A 10,871-nucleotide genomic window follows, 5' to 3' on the forward strand; every position below is an offset into this window, starting at 1 on the left:
GGGGAGCGCGGCCGGGCCTGTCAGGAGTGGCGTGGTTTAGACGGGTGTCAGGGAACCCCCCTGGTAACGGGGGGGTTGTAGTTAGAAGCAGCGAGGGAACTCCTGGCTGGGGCGGGGGACAAGGAGGCGAGCGCAGGAGTGTGCGTTGGCGCTGGTCCTGGGTCTGGCGCTCCCCAGCTGTCAAACTGTGTCGATGAAAAGGTGTTCTTGGGGCTGCAGCTGCACTGAACCAGAATTGCTGATTTCTCCAGGCCTTTCTGGCTTTCTGAAGGCTGAACATGTTGGATCTGCTTGGTACTCCTGAAAAAAACTTAGGCCATGAAAAAAAAAACACCAAACCCAAAACTTTGGTCACTTTCCTCAGCTCTTTTTGGCCACTTCAGTACCTACTGCACCTGGAGGCCAATCGTTCCATGTTAAAATATCTACACTGACTCTCCATTAAGTTGCATTTCCTCATGATGGGGTGAGCAGAGTTAAGTTCATTGCTGCTGGAAGGAACTCCCATCTTCCTCCTGCCTTATCTGCGTGGGACCCTTTTTTGGACTGATTCAACACACCGGTCTGACAGAAGGCTGGTGAATTTGCTTGTAGGAGGTCCTGACAAGGACCAGGGCCCTTGGAAAGGAAGGGAAATGAGACCTCTCCTGACTGGCTCAACTGCTTGTGGACTGCAGCCTGACTCAGTCAAGTTTTATTTAGAATACTTGCACACCATTGCAGGAAACTTGCAATTCAAGAGTTATCTTTTGTTTTAAGTTTGCTGAAATTTTGGTTTTTCTCTCAGCCTGCTTCTGTCTGATAAACCCATCTTCTGTGCTGAGAAGCATGCTAGATTAATTTCTCTCTCAGTAGCGTGGGAAAAGCTACTGTAGTTGTTTTTCTGTTGATGGTTTGATTTATTTTGCCATTCTTCTTCCTAGTGATACAACTGTGCAAGTTGCTCTTTCTGATGGGTGACATCTGCTGGGTTTGTGCCTGGAGAGTTTATGGGGCTCAGGTGAAGGAAGAAACCTCTGTACCTTTTGGTCTGTGTGCTACAAATGGGGAATTCCAGGGCCATCCATCTCAGAAGTTACACAGAGAAACTCCTAGTGGAGAAGTTGAAATGTTGCTGTAGTTCATCACACAAATACCAAGCTGCTAATACAAAGGGATGTTTCAATTCACAGGCAACTTACTCTCTGAAATTAGTATCCTAAAGAAGATGGATCAGCTGTCCCAACAAGTCATACAAGTTTTCAGTATTTTTGATGTTACTGGTGGTGTAAGGGGGGGGGGGGGGGGGGGGCGGGAGGGGGAGAGGAGGATTGCGTCAACGGTGGGCCATTTCTTTTTTTTTTTTAAATCCTAGGTTTTTAGTGATGTCATATAATGGTTTTGAAATTCAGTTATATTTATAAAACATAATGATTTAATTGGATAAGTGGGGTTGGAATGCACCAGGATGGTTTTATTTGGATCATGAAGTCTTTTTGTGTATGCTTTTTGTATTTTTAGGACCATGAAAGCCTTCAGTGTTTGTCCTGCAATTTTGATGGAACGTGTTGTAGTAAGCATTTTCTGCAGTGGTTTGCAGTCCTTACTGTCAGGCATGCAAAGCTGCTTTTCCAGCTCCCTAACTAAGAAGTAAAATCCTCCCTGGTAAAGGAGACGGACCAGAGCAAATATTTTCTGCACTGTGAATTTCCATTTACTAAAAGTTGGACAACTGTCATTTTAGTTTTGTAGTTATGATCCTCTTAACAAGTGAGCAAAACTGATCTTTGTGCTGCTATCATGGCTAAAAGCTGTGGGTACAAGTTGGAAAGAGGGAACTATTCATAAGACTCAAGAGTACAGGAGCAGAATCATCCTCATCCTGATGTGCCATTTTTAGCAGTAGGAAGAGGATAGAAGACAAATGTTGCTTGTTCTGGCATTGAGAGGTGCTTCAAAATGACTTTCTTACAGAAAATGAATTTTCTGAATGGAATCTGTGGTCTTACAGGAAACCTTAGGCAGTAAATGGAGTCAGACCTTTTCTCTGGGGCTCTGTCCCTAGCTGTAATGGTGGCCTGCTTCTGCCTGATGACCTTAGTCTTCAGGATGAGTAGAAAAGCTGGCAACTTTTCCAAACTCTTCTTATCCAAATAAGCACAGGGAATACCCCTCTTCCTCGTCACTGGTGAAGCGTGGGAAGTTTGCTTACACATCTCAAGAACGGCTCTTTTACTGTGAAGTCTTGCTGGGACTGTGTCTGTCCTCTTGTGAAAGAAACTCAGAATTGACCTTGCCGTTCTACCCTGTAGTTATCTTTGCTTTGGTGTTGATTTTATTGCTCTTCTTGTCCTGTGTAGCGTGGATCTTCCTTTGCAGCTCTCTTCTTGGCTCCCATGTTTGCCACTTTGTATCTCTTTGAGGGGACAGGAACCTTAGTAATAACATCAAAACTAATTAAAAGAGCTTATTCATATACCTTACTGTCACAGGACTACTTTGATGCTCTTTTTTGTGATACAGCTTTTAATTTATAAATGGAATTTTATTACATATATGTATGAATACATATTGTATAGTATAGAATGAATTTATACAAGGGAAGCATCTTTCTAATTATAGCTTAAAGCTAAGCATTTGAGAGTTTTGGCTAATACAAACCATCACCCATTTTGGTCTTTATTAGCTATTTCTTTCTTAGAGCATGCTGTAAATTACAAGGTGTCTGCATCCGAGAACCTGGCTTTGGTTAGAGGCACTGGGAGGGTAGTGTACCGGGTCCCTTCACTGAGACTTTCCAGTACAATGGAGTACATGATAAATCCTCTTCCTGTAGGTCCTGTCCAGAAAACGAAATTGCTGAGGCATGGATGCTGTGAGAATGGAATTGGAAATAGAGATTGAGGATGAGTAAAAATGGTTAACAGTTTTGTTTCATGATGAATTGTCAAGGCTATGGGCAGTTGTTCTTTGAAGTACTTCAACATTGTGCTGAGTAGCTCAATGATAACACATTCACTTGGTTATTTTAAAAAAATATCACAGGAGCAAGAGAAAAGCTAACTTTTTCAGTGAGTGGGAACTTCCCTTTGTCTTTGCAGATAGAGCAAAGAGCCACATCACATATTCTGTAACTGAAGAAATTCTGAAGCTGGGCTTTTTCAGTCACCTTTAATATTGCCTTCTTACAGTAGTGTGCATGAGGTTTGAAACTGTAAGATTTGGATGAGTTGAGCGAGCAGAGAGTAATCAAATCTTAGCAGAGCATACTGGCTGGGTATCTTTTGTGAAAATCCAGTTTCTGGGTATTGCATAAGTGAAGAAAGATCTAAGTCTTGAACCGTTATTTATGAGTACATGAGTTATTTTCATTCAAAGCCCTTGCTGGGTTTGGCAAGCCTTTTCCTGCATTTCTAGATGAGAATCCAAAAATGGTTCTGCTTGGACACTGAGCCAATCTTGTGCCTGCCATCTGCTGGCCAGATACCACAGCTAGCTGGACCAGCTGCGAGAATCCAGCTGAGGCTTTGTCTTAAGGATATTCCAGAAAAAAGTAGATCCTTTTATCACTGAGCTGTGTCTTGGATGGAGATAAGTGTTTTGCATGGTTTCCCTGGAGGAGAAATACATTCTATAAGTTCTGTTACCATCCTTCTTCTCTTTCCTAGGATATGATGGAGCTCCTAGAGGAAGATCTCACCTGTCCCATTTGCTGTAGCCTGTTTGATGATCCTCGTGTCCTTCCCTGTTCACACAATTTCTGCAGAAAGTGTCTGGAAGGAATTCTTGAGGGAAACGTGCGGAATGTGCTTTGGAGGCCATCCCCTTTCAAGTGCCCCACGTGTAGGAAGGAAACTCCTGTTACTGGAGTCAACAGCTTGCAAGTCAACTATTCCCTGAAAGGTATTGTGGAGAAGTATAACAAAATCAAAGTAACTCCAAAAATGCCTGTGTGCAAAGTGCACAGTGGGCAACCCCTTAACATTTTTTGCCGGACGGACATGCAGCTGATCTGTGGGGTTTGTGCCACCCGTGGTGACCATACAAAGCACGTCTTCTGTTCTATTGAAGAAGCTTATTCCCAGGAGAAGCGGGCTTTTGAAACCCTGTTTCAGGGCTTTGAAACTTGGCGTTGTGGAGATGCCCTCTCGCGGCTGGATACCTTAGAAACCAGTAAGAGGAAAGCTCTGCAGATGCTGACCAAAGATTCTGACAAAGTGAAGGAGTTCTTTGAGAAGCTGCAGCACACGCTGGAGCAGAAACGAAACGAGATTCTCTCTGACTTTGAGACTATGAAACTTGCAGTGATGCAGGCCTACGATCCAGAAATCAATAAACTGAACACAATTCTGCAAGAGCAGCGGATGGCTTTTAACATTGCAGAGGCCTTCAAAGATGTGTCTGAACCCATTATATTTCTGCAACAGATGCAGGAGTTCAGGGAAAAAATCAAGGTGCTCAAAGAAACTCCTTTACCTTGTTCCAGTGTGGACATCAGCCCTACAATGAAGAGCTTTGATACCAGCCAGTGGAATGGAATAAAACTAGTTGATGTGGACAAACTTTCCTTGCCTCAGGAAAACAACACTCTTAAATTCAAGATTCCCTCACGCAGATTTATAGTGACCTCTCTTATTTGCTTGCTTATTCTTGCTGTCACCAGAATGTCCTTTGTGGAGTCAGTCGTTGATAATCTCCAGTGCTGGAAATCTCAGTTCTTTACAATTGGCTTGTCCTATTTGGCAGATACAGTGGAGATAGCAGATCATGCAGTCTTTTACTGGGAACAGATGACAGATGGAGCTTCACTTCTAAGAGAAAAGTGTAAAAACTATACATTGGTTGTACTGGATAATGTTGCACAGTTTGTGTGCAAATATAAACTGTTGTGAAGTCCCAACTGAAATGTAAGAACTAAGAGAGATCTGGTGAAGAAAACAACAGAGAACTTCTTAAAATTAATTGTTTTTTTAAGACTTCCAGTGAAAACATTCAAAGGTTCAAAATGTTTCCAAAACATTCATACTGTTCATATAGTTTGAGCACTGATAATCTGGAAGATGAAATGGAACTTTGAAAAACACATTGTTTCTGGATTCTTCTTTCACTGGTGATTGTGGGAGTATTATTCACTGTAAATCATTTTTCTTACCAAAATATGGGGCCAAACTGTGTACTTAGTTTAATGTTAATGTAATTGTAGAAAAAGATAAAAAGTCTCACTTCTTAAAAGGTCATAGTTAAGAAAAGTTTCTATCTGGGAGGTGGTTTGAAAAGAGGAAAAGCAGTTGTGATTGAGAAGAGTGCTGTACTGCGAGGCTTGTTGAGGACTGCCCTTCCACTGGAAAATACCAGGTGCATCATTGACATTCTGGAACCACTTTCTATCTGAGGATGTTACTTCTCACTGAAATAGATATATGTATTTTTTTGTATAACCAAATGTTGTAATTATCCAGTGCATTGAGATTACTGTAGATACTGGTATCGTTTACATGTTCTATACAAAAATACCATCTTCGGGGCAAGCATAAATTCTAGGGGTAAAGAGAAATCAGTGAAGTTGATAAGAGGAAGCTGCAACATAATACGTACTGTGCAGGTAGTACACAGTTTGCAGTTTGCATTTCCAGCAAATGAGCTGTCTTGTTAGATTCATGTTTCTCTGAAGCCACACTTCCTTAAAAAGTGGCCTTAATGTAAACAGGTCTGTGCGGTCAAAAGCACACATGGGTCGGCCACAGGAAGGCAGCTTGCGCTCTAGCCCTGGAAAGGTGGCAGGTAGAGTAGTTTCTCTCTGCTCTCTCTCTCTGTCTCTCCAGATCATAATTCCAAAAAGGTGGGAAAAAATGATGGGATGATTCCTTGGAACAGAGTGCATAATGTGACAGGAGTATGGATGTTGTTGGTGTTTGTAAGTGCTTTAGCACTGGGATATATATAGGCTCTTCTGCTGTTACTGAATTTTTGTGTACCTTGTTTCAGGAGTGAATTGAGTTTTCTGCGTGTATTGACTTGGCTGTAGGATAACAGTGATTTAAAGTGAACTGTAAGTTTGAGTTCTCTGAAGTGCCCCTCTTTAAGAGCATACGATACTGAAATATATTGCTTGAAGCACATCTAACCTCTTTTTGCAGTGCAGTCCTATGAACTGCAATATATAGAATGAAAACATTTAGTTGACATTTCCGGGAAACAAATGTAATGCGTGCCATACTTTGGGGATATTTGTTAGCCTCTTTTAAGGTTTAATACGTTGTGATGGTCAATTCACTGGCTTCCAGTAGTCCTTGCAAGGTGTTAATTTCAAAAATGAAACATTAAATTCCAAGAATCAAAGTTTCCAAGCAACCAAACCCTGCAAACAAAACTATTGTACATGATATTTACATCTTTGTTGCCTGGGAATCATGTAGCTGCTCCACACCTCACTCCAAACACTTGCTAAAAGCACTGAATGGTTCTTGCAGCTGCAGATGGCTTGCGGTTTCGGAAAGATCAAGTCACAAACACGTAGATCAGAGAGTTACAAATATTGAATGGCTGAGATAGCAATGAATAATCGAGAGGTAGTCGTTCTGAGTGTGGGAGGTGTGAGATTTGTAACCTGGGCTTCTACCTTGCAGCAGTTCCCTGAGTCCAGGCTAGCACGGATGTTGAACAATGACGACCAGGAATTTAAACTGGTGAATGGAGAGTTTTTTGTGGACAGAGATGGAACTTTGTTTAGTTACATCATGGACTTCTTGAGGACTCTCCAGGTCTCCTTACCTACTGATTTCTCAGACTATCAGAGGCTGCGGAGAGAAGCGGAATTCTATGGGCTTCACCCTCTGGCTGACCTCCTGAGCCAAGAACACTTGCTGAAGCCAAGGATGGAGATCTTGGAAGTGCGTTTTTCTTTCCAAGAGATGCAGGCCTTTTTCCGGATCTTTGGTTCCTGCAGCACCACTGTTGAGACACTAGCTGAGAAGATCACTGTGTTTACAGGGCAGCAGTCAGGACAGAGCTGGAACAGCCCTTTTCCTTCTCAGAAACCACTCGTTCCACTTCCTTTGGAAAGACCTTCTCATCATGATGTGATTTTTCAATGTGGTACTGACTACTCTGCAGGTGACCAGTTTGTGGCCAGGTACTCTCTACTTAGTATGACTTCTCATTATGGAAATGTCTTTGTGACTTCTAGTTCATGAAGTACATATTACATGCTAGCAAAGCTCATTTTAAAGGAACTATCGGACAACTGAGAGAAAATAGATATGTTTCCTTCTTTCTTCTAGTTTAATGTTACCTTTTTCCAGTTCTGAAATGCCCAGTTTAATTTCTGTTACACTGATGTGCCTGTTCTTCAGTGTTCTAAAATACTGGTTTTGATGTTTGTTTTTGAGTTCTGTTGTGTCTTTCTCTGCCCTTTCCTCCTTGCTTGCTCTGCTAGGCTTCAGAATTTCATGGCATCAGTGACCTTCTGTAAAGCTTGAAAAACAGAGTAAAATGAAGCAAAGGTAGCAAAAAGGTAAAAATAAAGAAGGAGTGAGGTCCTGGAGAAATCTAAAATCTCCACTAGCTCATGGTCCAAAAAACTTTCATGTCAAAAGAAGGAAAAAAGAATGGCTAAACAGAGTTGAAAACACCAGTGGAACTGAGATTGCAATTCAGGGACTGGAAAGCTTTTGTAGAGCTTTTTATAGGGGGGAGGGAGAAGGCGTAGATTATTAACTATATGCTACACAGTGTGTTTTCTTTGAATTCAAAGACAGATTCTGTTTTTATTAAGATTACTGTATATCAGTGATTTTTGTGATAGCAGTATTGTATTCTAATGACAACTCATATTTTTTAAACAAGCTCTTGCTGGATGTCTCTATTGTGTAGAGACACATTCTTACTGTATAAGAAAATTTAACCTAATTTGTTCTCTGTGGCTGCTAGAACATCTGGAATTTTATTGAAATTTCATTGAAATATTTCCAAAAGGCTTATTCTCCCTGAATATATGAATCAACACAGCAGTCCTTTGATTATTTGAAAAAAACAAAAAGTTAATCTTTCTTCTAGCTTTCTTTAGCTAAGCAAGTAGAAGAAAAACTACTTTGCATTTGTGAAGCAAAATACATTTATGTGCCAAAACTTAATTTTATAATGTAGTACTAATTTTAATGGACTAACAATTGGTTGAGTAGGTTATGGCAATTTAAATAATGGGAAAAATATTCCTGATTCTATCCTTTATTTCTTCAGACTTGGTAAAAATTTTCCTTTGCAATTCAATAGAAAAGCTTATCTTGCATAATGAAACAAGTAGAGTTTGATTATGTTGCCCACTGAATTTCTGTCAACTTAGTCTTTGTGGTGAACATGGATTCTTTTACCTTTTTCTGCTTTCTGTGGATATTTGTCATACTTCCTGTGAACTGTGGAAGAGTTTCACCCCTGTCAGCTTATTTTGTAATAGCATTTTTACCTGACTTCTGTTCCTCGAAATGTCTGAATAGATTCTTAAACTGTACTTTATATCAAGTAAAATCATTTGAGGCAATGTGAAAATGATTTTCATACTTGTTACCCCAAGACCTGCTGTACAAGGTAACTTTGCAATAAATGTCAGTTTGTAGAGAGAGTTCCTGTGTAATGAAAAGTGATGCTGTTGTGGTGTCCCTTCTGTTATTTACTCTTACCTGAAAAACTGTTGCAGCACTATGCAGAGCATGCCATTCACCTCTCCTCCATGAGATGAAATGAAATGAAGGTTATCACAGCTATTTCTTAAGAAAGTAAGTTTTGGTCTGGGGTGAAAGATGAGTGCTTCTTCTCTACTTTTAACTGGATGAGCTGAGGATTACTGTTCATAAGGAGGGAAATGTCCTCAAAGGAGGAAAAAAAATGCAGAACCTTGGTTGCTGTAAAGCCATGCAGTTGTGCTGTCCTGTAACATCCAAAGACCTGGTTTGTAAAAAAAAATTGATTCCATCCTTCAGGAAGTAATTAAAGTATGTTGTAACTACTTTTTTTCTTATTTTAGGTATGTTTCCATAAAGCCTGATAACAGAAAGCTGATTAACGGTACTAATGTGCTAGGCCTGCTGCTTGACACTTTACTCAAAGACGGATTTCGCCTCATAAGCACCAGGACAGTCTCCAGTGAAGAAAAAGTCGAATGTTACAGTTTTGAAAGGATGAGGAGGCCAGCATGCCTTGCCGTCACGGCGCACCAAACCGCAGGGGGCTCCGAGGTAGCACAGGCAAAGAGAAGCCAAGTGCAGAGAAGGAAATAAAGGCTTTTCCTTTCATCTTTTGAAGGTGGAAGAGGGGTGTGTCAGCAGCAGTGGCCTTTTTTGTTGGGTTGTTTGAAACTGCAACTATTGAGGGAAGTAGCAAACATATATTTTTTTTCAAGTATTTGGAAAAAAAAATTGCTTTCCTGCCTTTTACTGCTCCACCCTCTTCAACTCTAAAGAAAAAGAGCCACAGATTCAATACTGGTTTTGTGGACCAGATTCCAACATTTTGAAGGGTTATTTTTGTTTTTCTCTGTGGCTAAAATTTATACTAGGACTCGCAAAAAATCAGCCATTCCTTCTAGAAAATAGTTTTTATGCTCTATGCTAATCGGTAAGTAGATTTTAAGGACATGATAATACATGAAGAAATAACAGCTTTGCACAACTGTCATCCCAACAGTTTGGAGAAGTGGCTGGAGGAGGAATGCAAACCTCAATGGTTGGATATTGCTTCTGCTTTCAAAAGACACATGTAGGCTGATCCTCATGCAGTTAGCCAAAAGCAATGTAACGGAAACATCCAAAGTTGTACTGCTTTGTGGCTCCAGACATTAGAATGTGGCTTTGTGAAGCCACCACCAGTGTCCATGAAATAATGTGTTACTGTCTCTTGCAGAATACTTCTCTGTCCTCACCTCCCAGTCAAAGGCATTAAGCTCCTCTTCAGTGCTGAGAATTAAATGACAAAGGTCTTTGTGAACAAAGGATCAGCTAATTTTCAGTGCTTTACCTATAAAAAGAATGCAAATGTGATAAACAGTCCTTCACTTGGAGGAGTTAGTAAAATTTTAAACAAAATAGTACAAAGGATTTTTTAACACTAGTTAAATGCAAATTACATTTAGGAGGAAGGCTTGGCAGAAGTGGCTTTAAAAGCCTTGGGAATGTTAGCCCTGTACAATGCTTTGTGAAGATGCCAAAATTAGCTCAGGTACTAGAAGAGGTAAGTTAATGAGGCCATATAAATTAAGAATCTTTTGTCCTCCCTTCAAGGCAGGGAAAGAAGAAAGCAATAACTTCAAAGATTCATTATTTGAATCTGACTTTTGCTGTTGATAAAAAAGCATCTTTCCAAAGTTACAAACAGCCAAATAGAGCTTCTTTAGGCTTTCTTGGCTGATTAAATAGATCTGGCTTTTTGTTAGCTTTAAAACATTAATTAATAAACTTTACTTGCAGCACTTAAAAATGAGGGTAGGTCTCAGGAATCATCCATCTGTTTCTTGCCCTTAGGAGTTTCAGTGAAGTGTATCTTCCCAGACTGCTGGTGCCACTATCAGACATCTTTTTGTTTTGCTGCCACTTTAGTGCCTTTTAGCTTGACACAAGTTCAGAAGTTCAGTGGCAACAACGAGGTCCTCTGCTTGTTCTAGAGCTTTTTAGGTTGAGAGTAACTTGATTATGAGACTACATCTCCTAAGCTGCTTACAGGTTATATAATGTAATAAATGAGGAATGTAAGTGTGGATGCTTTTAGTTCAAATTGGAATTTTTTGTCAAGTGTCAATATGTTAATGTTTGTCTTGATATTAGACATTTTTTATAGCGAGAACCATCATTCACTGGAACAACTTCCCAGGGATGTGGTGGAGCCCCCATCGCTGGAGGTTTTCA

At 40.4% G+C, this 10,871-nt stretch overlaps 2 protein-coding genes across 2 annotated transcripts; both read left to right on the forward strand.

Annotated features, from left to right (window-relative positions):
• Nucleotides 1-3,650: 3,650 nt before the first annotated feature.
• Nucleotides 3,651-4,871, forward strand: TRIM13 (tripartite motif containing 13). Its single transcript, XM_010074317.1, has one exon. It carries the CDS (start codon nt 3,651-3,653, stop codon nt 4,869-4,871), a length of 1,221 nt encoding a protein of 406 aa, XP_010072619.1.
• A 1,185-nt stretch (nt 4,872-6,056) lies between these two features.
• KCNRG (potassium channel regulator) lies at nt 6,057-9,251 on the forward strand. Its single transcript, XM_010074328.1, has 2 exons — nt 6,057-7,111; nt 8,999-9,251. The coding sequence occupies exons 1-2, from the start codon at nt 6,519-6,521 to the stop codon at nt 9,249-9,251; spliced, it is 846 nt and encodes a 281-aa protein (XP_010072630.1). The 5' UTR covers nt 6,057-6,518.
• The last annotated feature ends 1,620 nt before the right edge of the window (nt 9,252-10,871 follow it).

Source organism: Pterocles gutturalis, unplaced genomic scaffold, assembly GCF_000699245.1.
Source record: "Pterocles gutturalis isolate BGI_N339 unplaced genomic scaffold, ASM69924v1 scaffold31081, whole genome shotgun sequence".
Lineage (NCBI taxonomy): Eukaryota > Metazoa > Chordata > Aves > Pterocliformes > Pteroclidae > Pterocles > Pterocles gutturalis.